At 43.9% G+C, this 23,150-nt stretch overlaps 2 protein-coding genes across 3 annotated transcripts; both read right to left on the bottom strand.

The window, feature by feature from the left end:
* Positions 1-2,161: 2,161 nt before the first annotated feature.
* On the bottom strand, positions 2,162-3,094 carry LOC128405325 (olfactory receptor 2A5-like). The gene has a single exon (XM_053371851.1). It carries the CDS (start codon positions 3,092-3,094, stop codon positions 2,162-2,164), a length of 933 nt encoding a protein of 310 aa, XP_053227826.1.
* Positions 3,095-9,140: 6,046 nt separating this feature from the next.
* On the bottom strand, positions 9,141-18,514 carry LOC128405077 (olfactory receptor 2A5-like). 2 transcript variants are annotated; one of them, XM_053371266.1, is made up of 2 exons: positions 18,504-18,514; positions 9,141-10,095 (listed from the first exon to the last, which is right to left on the bottom strand). In XM_053371266.1, the coding sequence occupies exons 1-2, from the start codon at positions 18,512-18,514 to the stop codon at positions 9,171-9,173; spliced, it is 936 nt and encodes a 311-aa protein (XP_053227241.1). In that variant the 3' UTR covers positions 9,141-9,170. The 2 variants fall into 2 exon arrangements, with proteins under 2 accessions (XP_053227241.1, XP_053227242.1); XM_053371267.1 differs by lacking the exon at positions 18,504-18,514 and adding an exon at positions 16,292-16,307 and having other exon boundaries at positions 9,141-10,105.
* Positions 18,515-23,150: the final 4,636 nt, after the last annotated feature.

The raw sequence follows: 23,150 nt of genomic DNA, 5'->3' as shown, positions 1-23,150 counted from the left end.
CAATTGCAAAAAAGGTCTGGAAAAAGATACCAAATGGAGTAGTTATGCCCATTGTTGTTATTTTCTGCCAAAAATGCCTGAGTGGAAGAAGTATCAGAGTGTAATTCTCCTGGTTTCTTTTGGATGTCCAGCAGTGGAAACTCTGGAGACTTGGGCTTTTAAAATGATGAAATCATGGTGCAGAAAGAAATGCAAATCTCAGAAGGATTCTGTTACTAATGACAGCACCCCCACCATGCAAATAATCTGCAGGGCAGCCTTTTGGTCTTCTGCCTGCCCATCGCCTCCTCCTTCCTTGCCCCCCATTCACTCGCTTGTTTGCCTTCCTTCTCCCCCCACCCACCTGCTGCTTCATTTTTGCCTTTGGTGCCTCCTCAACTCGGATCCATATTTATCTATTGCCTTTATACTCTACCTGTTAATCCCATGAGCTCAAGGTGGTGTCCATATCTTCTACCCCTTATCATTTAATTCCCACAACATTCCTGTGAGGTAGGTTTAGGCAGAGAGAGAGAGAGAGAGATTATCCCAAGGTCACCCAATGAGCTTCACGGCTGAGTGAGTATTTTAGCCCTGGTCTTCCAGGCCCATCACTCCAGCCACTACGCAACATTGACTCTTTGGTGTCACGTCACCCCTGATCATTGGCCATGCTGACTGGGGGCTGTTGAGTGCTTGGTGTACAAAAGGGGTAAAGGTCCTAGTCAGCTTGCATGGTGTGGGGGGCAAGGACGATGCTGACACATGTTGTGGTTCACCTCAGATGCAAAAATGTCCTGGGCTGGCCCTGAGGATACATAGCTATGCCTGCAATTCCCCAAACTGATTCTGAATTATGATTGTGATCAAAATTTGGGAACCTCAGCTATTAAACAGTTTCCTTGTGCGAAGCCAGCTGCAGTTGTTCCCAACTATGCTCAGTCCATTTCCTCTAGGAAAGTCAATGTGCACAGTTCCAAAAATGATCAGAGAAATAGTATGGCGGGTGTAGTGTAATTTGGGGGGTATAAGGGTATTAGACTAGTTTTCTAATATCTGCCTGAGAGGGAATCTGTGGGTTTATAATAGGTTGTCCTCCAAAAAGAGAGGTTGGGTGGGGGGAAGAGAGATGCAAATCTTAATAGCTTTCTCTTACAAATGACACAGCCATGCATCATGTTGTCTGTATATGCCAAGGTCCATATTGCAATTTGCATGGTGTCATTGACTGTAATTATTTATCACCTTCTGTCACAATGGGATTTACCAAGCCCTGATCACTGGTTACTGACTCAGATAATAGATTTAAAATGTATGTTTTATGAAAATCACCTGAGCCATATTCTGTGTAATGATCTGTACCGGATTTTTTGTGTGTTGTTGTTACTGTATCATTTTATGTAGGCAGCAAAGCATTGTAAAAAAAGAAAAGAAAAAAGCCTTCTTTTACAGCTTTAAGACACAAAACGTTACTTAAACAAGAACCTCTGATGTGAAAACTCAGAATGCAAACAAACAATAGGCTTATGCCTGTGGACTGTATATCGTAACCTGCTTTGGACTTTGTGGGGAAGGACAGGTAAGAAAGCAAAGAAATAAGAAATAAAGAAAAGAGAAGAGAAGAGAAGAGAAGAAAATGACTGTAAATTGCCTTTTTATGTGGTACCATCAGCCACAATCAGCACTTTGATCAGAGGTTCTACATTTTTTCTCTCATTTTTTTAAAAGGCCTTGGAAGGTCTCAGGTTCAATTCCAATCATCACCAATAAAACAAACGCCAAAACCCACAACAAAAGTATCACAGATAGCAGAGTCCTTGCCTGAAACCTTGCAGAGACACTGCCAGAAAGAGTCAACCACAGTGGACCTGCTAGACTATTACTATAAGGTTTAAAAATGATCAGGGACCCTGACCTGGTAAGTCCAGTCAGTGGCGACTATGGGGTTGCGGTGCTCATCTCTCTTTCAGGCCGGGGGAGCCAGCCTTTGTCCATAGACAGCTTTCTGAGTCATGACTAAACTGCTTCTGGCACAACAGAACACCTGACGGAAACCAGAGTGCATGGAAACGCCGTTTACCTTCCCGCCACAGCGGTACCTATTTATCTACTTGCACTGGCATACAAGTAGATAAATAGGTTCCTACTTGCACTAGGTTTGCATCTCATGTTTGCCTGAGGATCAACAAGGTCCTCTGCACCTTCGGAGAATTTTAATCAAAGCCACTTTCACATCTCTGTTCTTCAGACTGTATATAATTGGATTAAACAATGGAATGACAATGCTATAAAACAGAGAGATCATTTTGTCCTGACCAGGGGAGTGGCTGGACTCTAGTCTCATGTACATAAATATGGCGCTGCCATAGAAAAGCACCACCACTGATATGTGAGAGACACATGTAGAGAATGCTTTGTGCTGTCCTTGGGCAGATTGGATTTTCAAGATGGAAGCCAGGATGCGGGTGTAAGTCATCAAGATAAAGGAGATGGGGATAAGCAAGGTGAAGATGCATCCCACCGAAGTGACCTTTTCAACAATCTTGGTATCAGCACATGCCAACTTCAGCAATGCTGGCATTTCACAGAAGAAGTGATCAATCAGATTGGGACCACAGAATGGCAACCGCCAGGTGAGGACTGTGTGTGCCACTGGCAATAAAAGGCCACTCATCCAGGTTGCCACGGCTAGCTTCATGCATACTCTCTTGTTCATGAGGAACGTGTAGTGCAGTGGGTGGCATATTGCCACATACCTATCATACGCCATCACTGCCAGGAGGATGCACTCAGTCGTGGCCAAGACCAGGAAGACATACATCTGTATAGCACAACCAGCCAATGAGATGGTTTGTCTTGGGCTCTGGAGGTTCACCAACATCTGGGGGACTGTGCTGGATGTATAGCAGATGTCCACAAAGGCAAGGTGGCTCAGGAAGAAGTACATGGGCGTGTGGAGTCGGGGGTCCAGCCAGATGAGCATCAGTATCATTGAGTTGCCCACCAGAGTGATGGTGTAGGTCACAGAAAAAAGCCCAAACAACAAAAGACGGCTCTTCAGGCTCTTAGAGAGACCAAGAAGGAGGAATTCAGCCACAAATGTTTGGTTCCTCATAGCAGCTTCCTAGTCTCATTTCCTATACAAAAGAAAGAGATGAAACCTGTCACCTGGCTTGTGTGTCTGAAGTGGAGAATACTACTCACTCTCAGTGCTATAAACATGAAATGGGTTAATATCTGAGATGATTCCTGTTCTGTCTTAGTTTGGATTAAATAAACTTACAAAATATCATTTATTTCTACATGTACCATTATTTCCCCCCCTTAATAATAGAGTTGGGACAGTCGTCCCCCCCCCAGCAATTTTTCTTTTTTGGGGGGTGGGTGTCCCTGATCATTGGGATTGGGCAAATTTCTTTCTGTGGAGAGTCTCACCATGACAATAAGCATCTGGGTAGGCTTTTCTTAATCACATTTAAAAATGACAAGGAAACCCCACTTTTGTCTCCTCATCTAAATTAAACCAAACCCTCCCACCACCACCACTGCCCCACCAAAATATCAGAAATCCACCCACCTAGAAGCAGCTGAATATCTCACCACCGTCATTTACTGGGATAAATGGTCTCAAGAAGGGAGAAGATGCCTTTATAATCAACAGAAACTTCCTTACCCCTGAAGCAGAAGAAAATAAACCTATTAAGAATGTATGGGTAAGGAAAATAATAATAATATATTAAGTATGCACTAGAAGTGTGGCTTACAACTAAAATCCATTTCACATGCCTCCTAAATAAACACTTTGTTAAAATGTTTGGAGGGCAACACACACACAAATCATGATTTCTGAGACACTGGTGTCCCCTTCCATTCCATTTGCTCTTCTAGCTTTCAAACCTTGATGGAGTTACCTTACCCTTCCACTCCTCCCACAGCCCCCACTTGCTAGGATGGGACCCATAGCACACCCCTAATCCTCCCCTGTATGTATCTGATGCATTCTCAGTGAGCTGGTAAACTTGTGTTTGAGCTGTAGCATTTTAGACAGCAGGTGAGGGCTTGCATAACTGAATGCTCCTCTATAGTATTTATTTATTTATTTATTTATTTATTAGTAAATAAATTCCCACACAAATAAAACTTGCATGTCAGGGAGAAGTCTAGGCTAGAACCCCAACCTCTAGGGCGAGCTATTAATCACCCATTCATATTTATCACTCCCCTTCTCTCCAGAATCTTCATTCATGTTAAGAAGAAGAAGAAGAAGAAGAAGAAGAAGAAGAAGAAGAAGAAGAAGAAGAAGAAGAAGAAGAAACAACAACAACGGCAATAATAATTCTATTGTTGTGCATACCCCAGTCTCTAGTCTCTGGGGGTTCCAGTACTTACCCAGAGTTCAGTTTCCTTAGAATGAAGGTAAGTGGGAACTGTGCTAACTTTAGGAAATATTGTTTTATTTACACACTGGACATAAGACAGTGGACTCACAGCATTCACACTTCAGTAGATCTTGATTCCCAATTAGGTTTCCAGGGACATCACTAAATCCATAGCTTTTCTTCTTCTGATTCTCCTGTATTTCAGTTTAATTGGATGACCTTTTTAAGAGGGAGGTGAAGCAGCACTTTCTTCTCTGACACCATGCATAAATTAATCTGTAGGTTTAGTAGCAATGGCTGCAAATTTGAACTACTTGAGAACCACTGCTCTTTCTGTATAGATAGAGAATTTATTACTGAAGTTTGTACTGTTTAGCCCTTCTCTGTATCCTTAGTTGTGGGTGCTATTGTGATATCTATTCAACTCTGAACACTCTAATACAGTGGACTAGAGACTCAAGACACTGATCTGCAGTAATATGTTAATGAAATATGCCCTTTGGAGAAAGCGTTGAAGTACAAATAGCATTACCATTCCATATTGCTTCCGCTTTTGTCTCCTTTTGGATGCTGTCTCCTAATCAGAGTTATGGACATTGGGAAGGATTTGGTCCAGAGATGTTCTTCATAGCAGAAGTTCCCATACTGTGGTCTGCAAGCTTCATTCAAGTGGTCTGTGAAGAACCATTTGAATTATATAAAAGTCCATGAATTCAGATGGTAATACAATAGAATACAATGTAAGAAATAATACAATTAAATAGCATGCAGCATCTAGCACTGGTCTCATTGCAACTGCTTCAACCGGCAGAAAACAAAATCATCAAGATCCTCAGCAACTTTCAAATGGTCCGTGGAAGGGAGAGCATATGGGAACCACTGTTTTATAGGTTATTTCTACTTTCTATCAATGATTAATGTGTGCGGGTGGGGGGGAATATTTGGTAAAAAGAGAGAGAACAAATATCTGGCATGCATCTTTTAGATAAAATATTACATCTTTCAGAAGAGTTACTGTTCAATTCTATACTCAAAAGTAAGTCGCACTAAGTTCAAGGAAGTTCCTCTTAAACAGGGAAGTGACTATATGCTTGCAACCTAGCATATATACATGAAAATACATTTTGATCATGCTCTGTTAATATAGCTATTGTCAGTGCTTTTTCTGGGGGGACACGGGGGTGCACATACCCCTAAACATTTTGTGAATCTAAGTTTGGCCTCATTGAGGGGCAGTATTTCAATATGAGTAGGGGGAAAATGAGAGTACCCCGAAACATTTTTTTTAGATTAAAAAAAAGCACTGGCTATTGTTATATAATAGCTATGTGTCTTTAGCACATAGAGTTTGCTTATCTGTTGCCAGTTTTGGAATGTTTTATTGCTGCTTATTCAGTCTATAGTTAGTGATTCGAGTTGATCGCCACAATCACATGTTGGTTGAAAATCAGGACCTGTATGGTTTAGCAAATAAACAAATCACCATTTTAGCAAACAAGCAGTGTTAAAACTCACTCATCTGTTGATTTTCAGCATTGATGTAAGGATTATTCAGTCTCCTCTGCATACACAATCTCTTACTCCCTTCAGAAAAATAAAGCATCACTAGATGTTACACTGCCCACTTTTAAATCTTTGTTGATCTGGGGAGGTGCCGAAGCTCAAGTGGGAGAAGACATGATTTGTGTACAGAAGGATCCAGGTTCTATTTCCACTTAAAAAGAACTCAATGAATACACTGCTTCCAACTTGAACTCCCTTGACCATTGCAATGCTGGCTGGAGTGAATGGGAATTGTAGTCTAAAGCATTTGGAAGACAAGTTAGGGAAAGCTTTTGCAGATAATATGGGGCTAGAATATATCTTTTGTGAAACATTTTATATTTCAATGAATTTTCTGCTGTCTAGTCTAGGTAGGTAGGAACAGCTTAAAAGGTAAAGGTAAAGGGACCTCTGACCATTAGGTCCAGTCGTGGACTCTGGGGTTGCGGCGCTCATCTCGCTTTATTGGCCGAGAGAGCCGGCATACAGCTTCTGGGTCATGTGGCCAGCATGACTAAGCCGGTTCTGGCAAATCAGAGCAATGCACAGAAACGCCGTTTACCTTCCCACCGGAGCGGTACCTATTTATCTACTTGAACTGGTGTGCTTTCAAACTGCTAGGTTGGCAGGAGCAGGGACTGAGCAACGGGAGCTCAGCCCGTCACGGGGATTCGAACCGCTCACCTTCTGATTGGCAAGTCCTAGACTCTGTGGTTTAACCCACAGCGCCACCTATGTCCCATGGGAAGAGCTTAGCCCTTTCCTAATAGATTCCTTTAGCGTTCTCTACTGCTCTTTCCCTCTGGGTTGATTTTGAATGGAATATCAAGCAGTCTTTGAGCTATGGGAGAAAGGTAAAGGTAAAGGTAAAGGGACCTCTGACCATTAGGTCCATTCGTGACCGACTCTGGGGTTGTGGCGCTCATCTCGCTTTATTGGCCGAGAGAGCCGGCATACAGCTTCCGGTTCATGTGGCCAGCATGACTAAGCCGCTTCTGGCAAACCAGAGCAGCGCACGGAAACGCCGTTTACCTTCCCGCTGGAGCGGTACCTATTTAGCTACTTGCACTTTGACATGCTTTCGAACTGCTAGGTTGGCAGGAGCAGGGACTGAGCAACGGGAGCTCACCCCGTCACGGGGATTCGAACCGCCGACCTTCTAATCAGCAAGTCCTAGGCTCTGTGGTTTAACTCACAGCGCCACCCGCATCCCATGGGAGAAAGGTAGAATCATAGAATTGTAGAATTGCATGGGACTATGGGGGCCATCTAGCCCAACCCTCTCAATGCAGGAATATTTGCCCAACATGGGGTTTGAACTCACGACTCTGAGATTAAGAGTCTGCCGTCAGAACCACAGTTCAGTCCTGAGCTACTGTATATACTGTTACAAAAGTGGGGTGCCTCCCGCACTCTCTGCCAAACGGTGGCAAGAATTCATGGGGTTCCAGACACTCACCCAGGGTCTGTGTTCTTCTGGAGAACTGAGACACAGTGGAGACTGTCGTAGCTTTAAAAAATATGGTTTATTCACCTATTTACACATTTGGTCTGCACGGAGGGAGTACAGATCTTACAGCATGGTCATTTCAAGAGGGACTTTTCCCTCACAGCAGTGAAGCCCTGGAGTCAAAGGCATCTCTCTCAGGCCAGCCTTCAGCCAGCCTGCCCAAGATGGATCCTAGTCTCTCTTCCTCCTTTTTCATCACAGAACCCCTTGCTACCAGACTCCCTTTTCCTGTCACCTCAAACACACAGTTATCTTGGCAACCTTCCAACACTCCTGGTTTGCTCACTCTGCAAGTCCATTCATCCATGGAGATCCTGGAAGCCAGCAATGACCCTTGCTCTTAAATCTACATTTCTTCCAAGAGAGAAAAATGGTGGGCTTACCTGACAGAGAATAAAGTCTGTAAAGTGTTTCTAAGTCCCTCTAGGAGAATGAGGTCTTAGGTAGGGTGTTAAAGATATGTTTAATATGCGTAAAATGTAATATTTGTATGTGTTGTGCTTGAAAAGATTTTGCAAAGAGAAGGTTGCATTAGACATGGATGTTTCACTCTGACAAATGTGGCAGGAGAGGTTGAATATTTCCATCTCAGTCTTTAGGCTAATTGATGAGTCATCCCGGAAACCCGAGCTGCAGATCTGTCACAGCAGAAAGTGTTGTCCTGAGTTGCAGGCACATATACATTATGATTGGGAGAAGGTGTGCATAAATGATAAGGTCAGAAAGAGGTGAAAGGTGCACTGTCTCACTAACTATTCTCAAAACCAAAAACTAATAACACAGACATCCTGGCATTACTAAGACAATTAAAGTGTAGTATGGTAAAAATAAAATAAAAGTGATGTGTCAATTGCAGAGTTGGTACATATAAGCACATGTGGTGGGGCTGCTCAGAGGTGACTAAATTTTGGAATAAGTTGTTCACTGATATCACTTTGATAACTAAACATACTGTGACTCCACTTTTCCACCTGGTTCTTTTGAATCTGTATATGGAAGTAGAAGAGGATTTGAAAAGCAAATAATTTAACTCCCATCATTTAACAACAGCCCAGGACTCCATTGCCAAATCCTGGAAGACCTGTGATCTTAACAATTTGGATTGCTGGTACTGCAGGCTTTGGCAAATTGCCCTCCTTGAAAAGATTTCTCATAAACTAAAAGTATCTAATAAACAGTGACTGAGTAACCCCCCCCCCCCATATGGCATAATTTTATTTGTTAAATGAATATTGAGGTGCACAGTCATTCAGTGTCAACAGCATATGCTAACATCTGACAAATTTAAGACTTTATAGAACCTTTATTCCCAATAGTGATGGAACTCACAGGTGGATAATACTTTTGTTTTTATATATCTTTATGATTTCTAAAGGGAATTTTTGTATGAGTTAATACTTTACCATCCCTTTTAAGCTATGCTGTATCTTTGTACTTTTGTCTTTCCAGGGTGTGACATGTTTTTATTATTATTATTATTATTATTATTATTATTATTATTATTATTTGTTTCCCACCCTTTTAGCTAGGTTTAAACAAATTCACTAAAATCTTGATTATTATTTTTTAATGTTGCAGTGCAGTCCAGAGAGATAAAATGAAACCTCTTGATGCAAGATTTTCTTTAATTGCTTGACAACCGTAGCAGAAATAACATTATGGCAAAGTACATCTACTTTTGTAGCAACTTATATTTGTTACAATAGCATACAACAGCATGAACTTAAAAAAAGTAGCCCACTCTGGAATCAATTTCTCAATCAACAAAGCTTGTGCTGTGACAGAATTTTGACCAAGGCCCCTTTCATGTCTTTGTTCCTCAGGCTGTATATCATGGGATTGAACATGGGGGTGAATATGCTATAGAAGAGAGAGACTATTTTGTCCAAATCTGCGGAGTGACTAGACTCTGGCCTCATGTACATAAATATGGCGCTGCCATAGAAAAGCACCACCACTGATATGTGAGAGACACATGTAGAGAATGCTTTGTGCTGTCCTTGGGCAGATTGGATTTTCAAGATGGAAGCCAGGATGCGGATGTAAGTCATCAAGATAAAGGAGATGGGGATAAGCAAGGTGAAGATGCATCCCACCGAAGTGACCTTTTCAACAATCTTGGTATCAGCACATGCCAACTTCAGCAATGCTGGCATTTCACAGAAGAAGTGATCAATCAGATTGGGACCACAGAATGGCAACCGCCAGGTGAGGACTGTGTGTGCCACTGGCAATAAAAGGCCACTCATCCAGGTTGCCACGGCTAGCTTCATGCATACTCTCTTGTTCATGAGGAACGTGTAGTGCAGTGGGTGGCATATTGCCACATACCTGTCATACGCCATCACTGCCAGGAGGATGCACTCAGTAATAGCCAGGGTCAGAAAAATGTGCATCTGAATGGCACAGCCAACCAACGAGATGGTTTGTCTTGGGCTCTGTAGGTTCACCAACATCTGGGGGACTGTGCTGGATGTATAGCAGATGTCCACAAAGGCAAGGTGGCTCAGGAAGAAGTACATGGGTGTGTGGAGTCGGGGGTCCAGCCAGATGAGCATCAGTATGATAGAGTTGCCCACCAGAGTGATGGTGTAGGTCACAGAAAAAAGCCCAAACAACAAAAGACGGATCTTCAAGCTCTTAGAGAGACCAAGAAGGAGGAATTCAGCCACAAATGTTTGGTTCCTCATAGCAGCTTCCTAGTCTCATTTCCTATACAAAAGAAGGAGATGAAACCTGTCACCTGGCTTGTGTGTCTGAAGTGGAGAATACTATTCACTCTCAGTGCTATAAACATGAAATGGGTTAATATCTGAGATGATTCCTGTTCTGTCTTAGTTTGGATTAAATAAACTTACAAAATATCATTTATTTCTACATGTACCATTATTTCCCCCCCTTAATAATAGAGTTGGGACAGTCGTCGTCCCCCCCAGCAATTTTTCTTTTTTGGGGGGTGGGTGTCCCTGATCATTGGGATTGGGCAAATTTCTTTCTGGCATGTGGAGAGCTTCACCATGGCAATAAGCATCTAGGTACGCGGGTGGCGCTGTTAAACCACAGAGGCTAGGACTTGCCGATCAGAAGGTCGGCGGTTCGAATCTCCGCGACGGGATGAGCTCCCATTGTTCTGTCCCTGCTCCTGCCAGCCTAGCAGTTCAAAAGCACAAAGTGCAAGTAGATAAATAGGTACCACTCCAGCGGGAAGGTAAACGGCGTTTCTGTGCACTGCTCTGGTTCGCCAGAAGTGGCTTAGTCATGCTGGCCACATGACTCGGAAGCTGTACGCCAGCTCCCTCGGCCAATAAAGTCAGATGAGTGCTGCAACCCCAGAGTCGGTCACGACTGCACCTAATGGTCAGGTGTCCCTTTACCTTTACTTAGGCTTTTCTTAATCGCATCTAAAAATGAGAAGGATTTCGCATGATGCCCTTACAGTCTCATTTCTGAACAAAAAGAATAGCATGATGCTTGCATTTAAATGAAGGGAATGAAAAGTATTGGGCATGCTTATCATCAAGAGACAATCGCCCTCCCCCATGGGTGCACGAACATGTTAAGGAGGTGGTAGAGTCATACCTCTAACCCTGCGTGAGATGCTCTATGTCTGGTCTTTGAGCTTCATGCATCAGGTGAAGTGTCTGCAGAAGGGAGCCTACATGGGTAGAATTAGCTCCATGCTATTTGGAGCGCTGCATTATCAGAGTTCCCAACTGCATGGAAGATACACACATAGGCTTCCCTTTGCATACACCATTCTGAACATATGGGGCAAGTGGAACATGTTAGTTCAGGAATGGCACCAGCAGGCACTTCTTCACTTCTTCCAGCACATGTAATAATGCAAATGCAGAGATCATCTAATGAAGAGGGATCATACCTGTAAGAGATCTTTTACTCTATTGTAAACATACACAAGGTATAGGATGCAGTACAAGTTGCAATACCCAAAGGAGGATTGGCTTGTTCACCTGTAATGACAAAAATATAATCCACTGTTAGCACTGTTTACACCTAGTGCTTTCAAGAGCAGGTGATGCTGGAGATTAATTTGAACTGGGCTTCAAAGCAATGCACCCCCTATCCTGGCTCTCATTTCTGGAATGAGAGAGGTAGACATGGTTGATAGTTATCCAGAGCTGGATGGAAAAGCAGGCTTCCCAACCACACAGAAAGAGGTCTGACATGTAAAATGGTATGTGTGTAGGCTTTGTTCAGACACTGAACACTTTTGGGGGCGGGGAGGAATTAAAACATTCATTATTTTGAGAATATAATTGTTATATTCTCACTCATTTGGATCCCTTCCAGTCGGGATTCAGGCCTCATCATGGGACTGAAACTGCCTTGGTCACTCTGGTCGATGATCTCCGGCGGGCTAGGGACAAAGGTGAGAGCTGTTTCCTAGTTTTGCTGGACCTCTCAGCGGCCTTTGATACCATCGACCATAACATCCTTCTGGACTGTCTTGAGGGGCTGGGAGGTGGGGGCACTGTCATACAGTGGTTCCGCTCCTTCCTCCTGGGCCGTGTTCAGAAAGTGGTGGTGGGGGATGAGTGTTCAGACCCCTGGGCTCTCACTTGTGGGGTGCCTCAGGGTTCTGTCCTCTCCCCCATGCTTTTCAACATTTACATGCAGCCACTGGGAGAGATCATCAGGAGGTTTGGGCTGGGTGTTCATCAGTATGCGGATGATACCCAGCTCTACCTCTCTTTTAAATCAGAACCAGTGAAGGCGGTGAAGGTCCTGTGTGAGTGTCTGGAAGCGGTTGGAGGATGGATGGCGGCTAACAGATTGAGGTTGAATCCTGACAAGACAGAAGTACTGTTTCTGGGGGACAGGAGGCGGGCAGGTGTGGAGGATTCCCTGGTCCTGAATGGGGTAACTGTACCCCTGAAGGACCAGGTGCGCAGCCTGGGAGTCATTTTGGACTCACAGCTGTCCATGGAGGCACAGGTCAAATCTGTATCCAGGGCAGCTGTTTACCAGCTCTATCTGGTACGTAGGCTGAGACCCTATCTGCCTGCAGACTGTCTCGCCAGAGTGGTGCATGCTCTGGTTATCTCCCGCTTGGACTACTGCAATGCGCTCTACGTGGGGCTACCTTTGAAGGTGACCCGGAAACTACAACTAATCCAGAATGCGGCAGCTAGACTGGTGACTGGGAGCGGCCGCCGAGACCATATAACACCGGTCTTGAAAGACCTACATTGGCTCCCAGTACGTTTCTGAGCACAATTCAAAGTGTTGGTGCTGACCTTTAAAGCCCTAAACGGCCTCGGTCCAGTATATCTGAAGGAGCGTCTCCTCCCCCATCGTTCTGCCCGGACACTGAGGTCCAGCTCCAAGGCCTTCTGGCGGTTCCCTCACTGCGAGAGGCCAAGTTACAGGGAACCAGGCAGAGGGCCTTCTTGGTAGTGGCGCCCGCCCTGTGGAACGCCCTCCCATCAGATGTCAAAGCGATAAACATCTACCTGACATTCAGAAGACATCTGAAGGCAGCCCTGTTCAGGGAAGTTTTAAATATGTGACATTTTAGTGTATCTTTCATCTTTGTTGGAAGCCACGCAGAGTGGCTGGGGAAACCCAGCCAGATGGGCGGGGTACAAATAATAAATTATTATTATTATTATTATTATTATTATTATTATTATTATTATTACTACTACTACTACTACTACTACTACTATAGAGCATGAAGGACAAATGTAGAAGCCTTTTAAGAACCTACCTTTTCTTGGCACCTTTATTGATACCATCATAAGAACTGCTCTGAAGGACTAGGCTATGTACGTGTCTGACCTCACTTTCTGTTCCCAACATAAGCCGGATACTATCAGGTTCTCAAAAGCAATGCAGAGTGATGCCCAGCCCTGTCTGTTCCCAACACTGCTTCCATAGAAGAAGTCCATTTAGGTATAATGGCTCATAGATATTGATAGGACTGTCTACCATGAATTTGTCTATTTGCTTAAAAGCAGTCTTCCCCAACTTGGTGCCCTTCAGATGTTTTGGATTACAAACACTTCAGCCCTAACTAGCATGGGTAATGGTCAGGGCTGATGGGAGTTGGAGTCCAACAACATCTGAAGCACTCCAGTTTGGTGAAAGCTGGTTTAATGTTGTCTACATCAGCTGCCGTCATCACCACATCCCATGGCAGTAAATTAAGTCAATTATCTATTTTGTAAAGAAATGTGCTCTTGTGTCTGCCTTAAACCTGTTGCAAATCAGCTTATGACTTAGACCTTTTTAAAAGGTAAAGGTAAAGGACCCCTGACAGTTAAGTCCAGTCGCGAATGACTCTGGGGTTGTGGCGCTTATCTCGCATTACTGGCCAAAAAACGTTTGTCCGCCGACAGTTTTTCCGGGTCATGTGGCCAGCATGACTAAGCCGTTTCTGGTGAAACCAGAGCGGTGCATGGAAATGCCATTTACCTTCCCGCCGGAGCGGTACCTATTTATCTACATGCACTGGTGTGCTTTCAAACTGCTAGGTTGGCAGGAGCTGGGACCGAACAATGGGAGCTCACCCCATCGCGGTGATCCAAACCGTCGACCTTCCAATCGGCAAGCCCAAGGCTCAGTGGCTTACACCACAGCGCCACCCATATCTGTGCCTTTTAAATTGCTATTATTTCAGATGCAGAATTGCAAACACAATTTATTAGTTTTCTGTGGTTCATTAACATTATATATTAAAGCAAAACCATCAAAAATATTTTTTTAAGTGTACACTCCATTCAGGAGCACACTGGGGAAAGTTACAAGCACAGCCAGAAAAGAAACGAAAACACTGAAGGAAGCAGTTGGCTTGGAAAGTGCAGTATCTAAAATTACCATTGATACACCAACATGGAAACAGCGAAGCAAAATCTGTGGTCCCAAGCGGAGCACATTTCCCCCGGTTTTCCCCAAATTTAGCAGATTATTCCTGCATCAGGTAAACTCAAATTTATAGAGGGAGAGCATCAAGATGTGCAGTGTTTGAGGGTAATGTCATGCAAACTATGTTTTTGTGCAGTAAACTCTGATATGGACAAACCCCAAGTATAAGACAGGGATTTTAATATACACAGTTATGCACAGATACTTATGAATGGGTCTCACTGGACCCAGTGGGACTTGCTTTCCAGTAACTGTGTATACAATTGCATGGCATGCAACAAAGAGGAATAGACATTGGTTTTTTACTAAAACTCTCTGCGTTAACTCTACTGTGTTGATGAAAAACAACGCTGTTGGTAAGCAGGATATAAATATCATGAACAGAATATAGTATAAACAAAACTCTGCCGTATGACATTAAATACACGAGCATACACAGAGAATGAGTATATCACTCTGCTTTGAAAGTTATAATGCTCATGATGTTAGGGTCACAGTACATGTGAGACCACCCTGAATGTGGGATAAAGCTAAAGCCATTATAGAATCAATTTTAGAATTAGCTGTTCAGAAACATTTCGTGAAACTTGGAGCAAAGGTCAAATGGGGACAAATGTTTATTAGTCTAAGACTATTTAAATGCATACAATTAGACATTCTTATACAAAATTCTAACATATATAACACAGTGTTGCATGGATCTCCTGTTATTGCTATTTTTGATCCTTAGGTTTTCCCTGTTGCTGCCATAGTCTAACATGTCACCGGTAATTTTTGTGGGATATACTTTATGTATAAAGCTTACGTGTAATATTTGAGATGTATTAAATGACAAAAGAGGCAGAGAGAGAATAACGAGAGAGAAAAGGAAATCGCATCCCACCAAAATGTTTCCTCTTGCCTTTCTGGTTCGCAGTAACAGCCCAACAGCAAATTGTTTGTGTTTAAATAGTTTCCTGGTCCATTCCCTTTGAAAAAAAGGAAAGAACCTCTGCACAAGGGAACAATCAGAAGCGGAGAAGCAATGGGGGGGGGATGGAAGTGCCCAGCCTTTTCCCTGCCCATCATTCCGCCACTTCAATTCACTCCCAATAACCCCCCCAGCCTTATGGAGGGATTTGGAGATGGGGAAGCGGAAACAGCGTTGGCTGGTTCGCAAGGATCCTTTGGTCCCACTTCCTCTTCCTGTCTGCATTTCATGAAATGGGTAATCAGGCAGCCTGTGTTTGGTCCTAGACAGTGTTTATTTTTCTGGGGGGACGCAGGGGTACACATACCCCTAAACATTTTGTGAGTCTAAGTTTGGCCTCATTGAGGGGCAGTATTTCAATGAGAGTGGGACGCGGGCGGCGCTGTGGGTTAAACCACAGAGCCTAGGACTTGCCGATCAGAAGGTCGGCAATTCGAATCCCCGCGATGGGGTGAGCTCCCGTTGCTCAGTCCCTGCTCCTGCCAACCTAGCAGTTCGAAAGCACGTCAAAGTGCAAGTAGATAAATAGGTACCACTCTGGCGGGAAGGTAAACGGCTTTTCCGTGTGCTGCTCTGGTTCGCCAAAAGCGGCTTAGTCATGCTGGTCACGACCCGGAAGCTGTACGCCGGCTCCCTCGGCCAATAAAGCGAGATGAGCGCTGCAATCGAAGAGTCGGTCACAACTAGACCTAATGGTCAGGGCTCCCTTTACCTTTACTATTTCAGTGAGAGTATCCCTAAACATTTTTTTAAGGGGAAAAAGCACTAGTCCTAGGAAAGTTGTTTACCTGGATATGTCAGACATATGATGCTAGGGTGGCACCACTCCAGGGTGAGAGACATCATCTGAGGTGCAGCTCTTATCAGGTCAGTTTAGCTCACAGGATGTTCCAGGAAATGAAGTAGCAGATGCTATATACACCCATTGCTTATTGAACCTGTTTATTTGAAACAGAAATAGCTTTTTGCTATAAAATTCCTCAGAGGTCTTGTCCCAAACTCCCTTTTAAAGTATTTTTGAACTGAGCACCAAATCCCACGATATGTATGTTCCTTAGTGCAATATTGTTTGTCTGAGTATCAAGGAGGTAATCAGATAGGGAGGAGTATCACAGAATTGTAGAGTTGGAAGGGATCCCAGGATCCACCCCACCTCCCTGCAGTGCGGGCATTTCAATACATGGTCCCTCGTCCGATTTGAAACCATACCGGACCTTTGCAAACGGCTTTGCAAATGTGCTAGCCGTTTTATTGCTGCACCGTTAGGAGGTCCATGATGTCATCTGGACACTTAACAAGCTCAGAAAATTTTGGGATGGTCAGCGTTGGTTCTCCTTGTAGTCTTCTGTTCCTTGAGCTTTTAACAAATAATTTGGTCAAAGCTTCCAATCTTTATTGCTACAAGAAATGAGCAAGATTTGGGGTTTGGTCAAGTGATTATTCAGCACAGGGTTTCTAGAAGAATAGTCCAAAGCTAGTTAAATGAAAGGTGGGTTCTCATGTTATTGTTTTAACGTGGGTTTCTGGTAGGAAAACTAGTAATAATAATATAATAAATTATTCTAAGAGAACATACTATGTTTAATACTTTTTTATTATCTGTTCTTGTTTTTTGGAATACCGTATCCAATTCTGGGCACCACAATTTAAGAAGGATGTTGACAGGCTGGAACGTGTGGAGAGGAGGGAAACCAAGATGATCAAGGGTCTGGATATTAAGCCTTACTAGGAGCACTTGAAGCAGCTGGGTATGTTTACCCTGGAAAAGAGGAGACTGAGAGGAGATAGGATAGCCATCTTCAAATATTTCAAGGGTTGTCACATGGAAGAGGGAGCAAGCTTCCTGCTCTGGAGGGTAGGACTCAAACCAATGGCTTCAAGCAACATGAAAGGAGACTTCCTGAGAGTAAGAGCTGTTCAACAGTGGAACGGTCTCCTTCAGGAGGGTGTGGACTCTCCTTCCTTGGAGGTTTTTAATCAGAGGTTGGATGGCCATCTGTCATGGATGCTGAAATATACTCGGAGTCGAGAGTGGATTTCATGCTCTTTATTCAGCTCATAGTGGTGAGGAGGAATCAAAGTTCCCCCACAATATCTGCTTTATATACATTTTTTTACACAATGGGCTGCACGTGATTGGCTAATTCCGGGATTCTCCTGTAGGCCAATCAGGTTGTGGATTCACATCCACCTGGAGCTGGATTGGGTGGCTCCTGCAGACCAATCATACTGCTGCATTTTGGATCCTATTGTTCTAGGACCAATCAGACTGCTGCATTTTGGATCCTATTCAACTCAGTACATAACAGATGCTTTAGCTGAGATTCCTGCATTGCAGGGGGTTGGAGTAGATGATGAAGAAGAAGAGTTTGGATTTGATACCCCACTTTATCACTTCCCTAAGGAGTCTCAAAGTGGCTGACATTCTCCTTTCCCTTCCTCCCCCACAACAAACACTCTGTGAGGTGAGTGAGGCTGAGAGACTTCAAGAAGTGTGACTCGCCCAAGGTCACCCAGCAGCTGCATGTGGAGGAGCGGAGACGCGAACCCGGTTCACCAGATTAGGAGACTACCGCTCTTAACCACTACACCACACCACCTTGGGTCCCTTCCAACTCTACGATTCTATGATTTACACCCTTTGTTCCAACGTGATCCCAATAATAAAAACACAAATACAAAAATACAACATTAATTCTTACTCAATCTGCTCCTTTTTCTTCTTTTCCTTTTTTGCCAATTAATTTTTATTGAGTTTCAATTATTTATTTTTAACAATGTAACTTCAAAATTAATACAAATTTAAATGAATTTTTATAAGTTGACTTCCCACCCTTCCTCCCTGGTGCTTCAATTCACACCTTTTCTTGCTGCATTATATAATCTGCTCCTCTTCAATACATTTGCAACTGGCCTTAACATGCCAACCCCTTTCTCCACCAAAAGCCGAGATGAACTGGGTGCATACACATTCAGGGGTCCATAGAACTTTTGTAGCAACATGGGCTGGCCAAAGACAGGACAACACTGGGTGGATGTTGCAGTAAACCCTGGGGAAGGCAAAAGTGACCTTGGATGATTGTTGCCTGATTGGGGGGGAGATTGGTGCTGAGGATCCTGGGGAGGGATTTCCTTTAATATCCTCCCACGCCCTGTCAGTCATGGCATGCCCTTCAACATTCCTCAGATGAAAATAGAGACATTTCTCACTTCCTACCAACTGACCATCCTTGACCCCCCCCCCATTTTGCCCCCTTCCTGCAGAGCATTTCCACCACCACCGCACCAACAGGACACAGCACACACACCCTCCGCCATCCTGAGAAAACCATTTAATCCTGATTTTATTTCATGGTAGATTTACAAAAAGAAAAACACACGGCAATAAACAATTTTTAGAAAGGGGCAAAATTAGACATGGACATGTCAGGAGGTCCTACACACGAGGAGGAATCCGACATTTGGTTATGGGCCCAGAGGATCGGGACCACAGAGGACAGCAGGCTCAGTGCCAGCAGAAAGGTCCGGGAGCTGTTTTTGTCCTGGTTGGAATCTCCTGGAACTGGTACAGCGGAAGCATACTGGGCCCACAACCAATTGTCAGGAGCATACTACACATGAGTAGGAACCTGACAGAGACACCTGCCCAGTTGGCATGTTCTCTCTCTCCTAGTCGGTCGTTTGGGAGACGCAAAGTCTTTCTCCAGCCCGAACATCACAGCTACTCAGAGACATCAGCACACTTCAGGAACAGCAGAGTATGGGCAGTCAGTGTGACAGACTCAGTAGCGCAGCATTTTGGCTAAACTATGTTTATTTACATATACACACTCGGAGCACCGCAACTCAGCTCCTTCCTCTTCAGCTTCAAACAGCAAAGAGAAAGAACACAGGACAAAAAGTCCTGCATCACGGAAATACAGTAATACAAACATTCTGTCTCCATCACTGCCCACAATGTGGAATGAAAACATACACCGTCATGTGCTAAAAACAATCCCATGACTGCAAGCACAGGAAAAGAATCCTAACAGGACACACACAAAAATCAAGACTCCTTGAGCTCTCCCCCCCCCCCCCGAGGGTGGCCCTGCCAGGGGAGGCTGCAGGGGAGGCTGGCAAGCCTACCTTGCAGTCCAATTTGTGGATTCAAACCTGCCTGCAATTTGGCCAGTCACAGGCAAGCTGAGGGGTGGGTGGGCCATTCCTAGAGGGTGGGTCCAATTCAGCCAGTAGTCTTTGCTTGGGTCCGCTCCCCAGGAATATAAAAGGCCTGCTTCCATCCTTGTCAGCCTCTTCATGGAAAAGGAAAGAGAAAGGCAGACATAAATTCAATTATGATAGAGACTCACGTGACCATAAATCTCTGCAACCGAGTGATAGTGCACATATATAAAATGGGGAAGTGTGGGTGAAATGGGCTGTAGTCACTCAAGAAATAGCTTCTCAATCTTGTGAGGTGATGGCTGAAGAAGGACAAACGTATAGGAGAAACAGACAATGTTCAACTAATTCCTAAACAGGGGCAAAACAAAGTTGGTTAGGGGTGCTATACGTCCAGAATTTTCCAGACATAGCCGGTATTCAGTCCCTTAAGCAGCTTCCGGGTGGAAATCACTTAAATGTCCTGGAAAATTTGGATGTATGGCAGCCCATGTTGGTAGTGCAGTTTTTTGCGATTTTAATTTTTTTAAAAGCTCAAAAACTCATTTTTGTTGTTGAGTTTCCACCAAAAAAAGCTCAACAACCTTTGTGTCCAGGTTTTCAGAGAAAAGAAGTGGAAATACTAACTATACTTTGTAGATCTATAAAGCTGAGGAAGCCAACCCGTAGGCTAATAGAGAACTGTTGGTTGATATGCTCCTTTCTTTTGCGGGAGGGAAAGATGTGAGCACATTTTCACTTTATGTGGTTTTTGCTTAAGTGAACAAAATGAGACTGGAAGGGGTCTCTGGGTAGAGGAATGTTTAAGCAACAGAGAAGCTATGGCTTCCTTGAACAGAGGCTCTTTATTCTGTAAACAGTTAATACAGTTTATCTTATGTTTATGGACTTCCTGGATTCTGAAAGTTATTAGTACAAGAATAACACAATCTTCACTCTGACATGGTAGCTACCTGATTTTGCCTGTTACACAACTTCCTCTAGGTGGCCTCCGTTGGTACAATCCAGGCGCAATTTCCCCACATGATAAACTGATGGTTTAAACTTTAAAGAATCTCTAATACTCCTTACCCCTTCATGGATAAGCCCCTTGTCGTGGCGAAGGGGCTTGAATAACCCCAGGAAGCTATGAGTCAGTCTTATTCAAGAATGTCAAGAGCTGGTTGGCAACTACTCACTCAAGAACCTTGGGACCATTTGCGACCAGCCTATAGTGTATGTCCCCTGCCAAGTCTTCTGGTCCAAGAAGGATTTTTTTAAAGAAGTAGTCTTACTGCCTGATTCTTTCACATGGCCTGGGAGCACTCCTGCTCTAAGAGAAGCATTAGTTATCTCCTTGGTCCAGCTGGCAGTCCACTCTCTAATAACAGCTGGTGGGCAACTCCATCAAGGCCCCTGCTGAGGCCTGGTCTAAGACATTTTGCTGCCTGAGGCCAATGACAAGACTGTGCTCTCCCCCCATTCCATGTACAGTAGCTGAGTTGAGTCTTTATTGAACACTGGTGGTGTCCTCATCTGCCTAATGGTTGTGCTGGCCCTGCTTTCCCTTCTTGTGGTCCATCTTTTAACTGGATGAAGACTTAGCAGCCCTTCAAATGAGCTATGAGCTATGCCGTGCAGGGCCACCCAAGACAGACAGGTCATAGCCAAGAGTTTAGACTAAATGTGACCCTCCTGGAGAAGGAACTGGCAAACCACTCCAGTATTTTGCCAAGAAAACTCCATGGACATAAAAAAAGGAGAAGCTTTGAGAAGAAAGTGAGAGTTTCCAAGGTATGCTCGGGTTCATGGGGTCACGGAGAGTCAAACACCACTAAGACGACTAAACAACAACAAATACTCCTTAACTTCTCAGTTGGCAACCAGCTACCTCCACAGTTGCCTCAAATGTTGGTTTAGGTTAGACTAAAGTCTATTACACAATGCCCAGTGAATTCGAAAGTTTTATCAGAAAGTTAGTTTGGAATGGGATCTCTGAGGCTTCTTTAAAGCAGTAGGATGTTTACATCAAAAATCAGGAACAAGAAATCCCTCAGAAATGTTGGCAAAGCCCTCTGTAGACGCAATCTAGTCATGTTCTTCTTCCTGCCCCTGGGGATTAATTTGTTAATTTGTTCCTAGTCCCCATTTGGATGGGCCCAGAAGGAAATGTAAACGTACATACTGTTTTAGGAGTCACTGCTGACATGCTTTTCTAGGTTCATAATTGCCAGAGTAATTTTGAGCCAGAGGCGTTCTATGGTCTAGATGGATGCCATCAATAGTACAAATCCAAGAAGGGGAAACAACTTGGCAATTTCTTTCAAGCCTCTGTAATCTGGGTACGTAATGAGAAAGCCAAAGTTTACATTTCATTTAAAAAATATGAATAACTGAAAACACCTCTTTCTGTGTGCTGCATTCTCCATAAAACTTACTGTAGCCTCCGGATGGCTTGAGACCAATGGCTTTCAGTTTCCCATCCAAGGTCTTCTACAAAACCGACCTAATCAAGAATAGGATGTAGCTGTTTGAACTAGATAGGCTAGCGGATTGCTGTTTCTCATTCATTCAAGTCGGTATGTGTTTTACTTTTCCAGTATAATGATAGTGCCTTGAGCAATTTTAGCTCAGCTGCTAATTTGTGAGTGTTACTTTAACACGAATCTTATTCTTCTGCAGCTCCCATTTGGTTTCAGCTACAACTCCTCTGTCCAGAGACAATTCTGGATTATGTCAATTTTATTGTATGTCTCTACCAATATGCCTTAAAACAGACCTCAACTCCTGTCTGTAAAAGAGTAAGTGTTGTTGTTTAGTCATTTAGTCGTGTCCGACTCTTCGTGACCCCATGGACCAGAGCACGCCAGGCACTCCTATCTTCCACTGCCTTCCGCTGTTTGGTCAAACTCATGCTGGTAGCTTCGAGAACACTGTCCACCCATCTTGTCCTGTCGTCCCCTTCTCCTTGTGCCCTCCATCTTTCCCAACACCAGGGTCTTTTCCAGGGAGTCTTCTCTTCTCATGAGGTGGCCAAAGTCTTGGAGCCTCAGCTTCACAATCTGTCATTCCAGTGAACACTCAGGGCTGATTTCCTTTAGAATGGAGAGGTCTGATCTTCTTGCAGTCCATGGGACTCTCAAGAGTCTCCTCCAGCACCATAATTCAAAAGCATCAATTCTTCGGCTATCAGCCTTCTTTATGGTCCAGCTCTCACTTCCATACATCACTACTGGGAAAACCATAGCTTTAACTATACGGACCTTTGTTGGCAAGGTGATGTCTCTGCTTTTTAAGATGCTGTCTAGGTTTGTCATTGCTTTTCTCCCAAGAAGCAGGTGTCTTTTAATTTCGTGGCTGCTGTCACCATCTGCAGTGATCATGGAGCCCAAGAAAGTAAAATCTCTCACTGCCTCCATTTCTTCCCCTTCTATTTGCCAGGAGGTGATGGGACCAGTGGCCATGATCTTCTTTTTTTGATGTTGAGCTTCAGACCATATTTTGTGCTCTCCTCTTTCACCCTCATTAAAAGGTTCTTTAATTCCTCCTCACTTTCTGCCATCAAGGTTGTGTCATCTGCATATCTGAGCTTGTTGATATTTCTTCCGGCAATCTTAATTCTGGCTAGGGATTCATCCAGCCCAGCCTTTCGCATGATGAATTCTGCATATAAGTTAAATAAGCAGGGAGACTATATACAGCCTTGTCATGCTCCTTTCCCAATTTTGAACCAATCAGT

Source organism: Podarcis raffonei, chromosome 17 (assembly GCF_027172205.1).
Source record: "Podarcis raffonei isolate rPodRaf1 chromosome 17, rPodRaf1.pri, whole genome shotgun sequence".
NCBI lineage: Eukaryota > Metazoa > Chordata > Lepidosauria > Squamata > Lacertidae > Podarcis > Podarcis raffonei.
Note: the sequence above shows the minus strand (reverse complement) of the source record. Positions and strands in the feature narration are given on the sequence as shown.

Bases quoted from the DNA above. Each gene is read 5' to 3' on its own strand.
- LOC128405325 (XM_053371851.1), bottom strand. From the start codon at position 3,094: ATGAGGAACCAAACATTTGTGGCTGAATTCCTCCTTCTTGGTCTCTCT.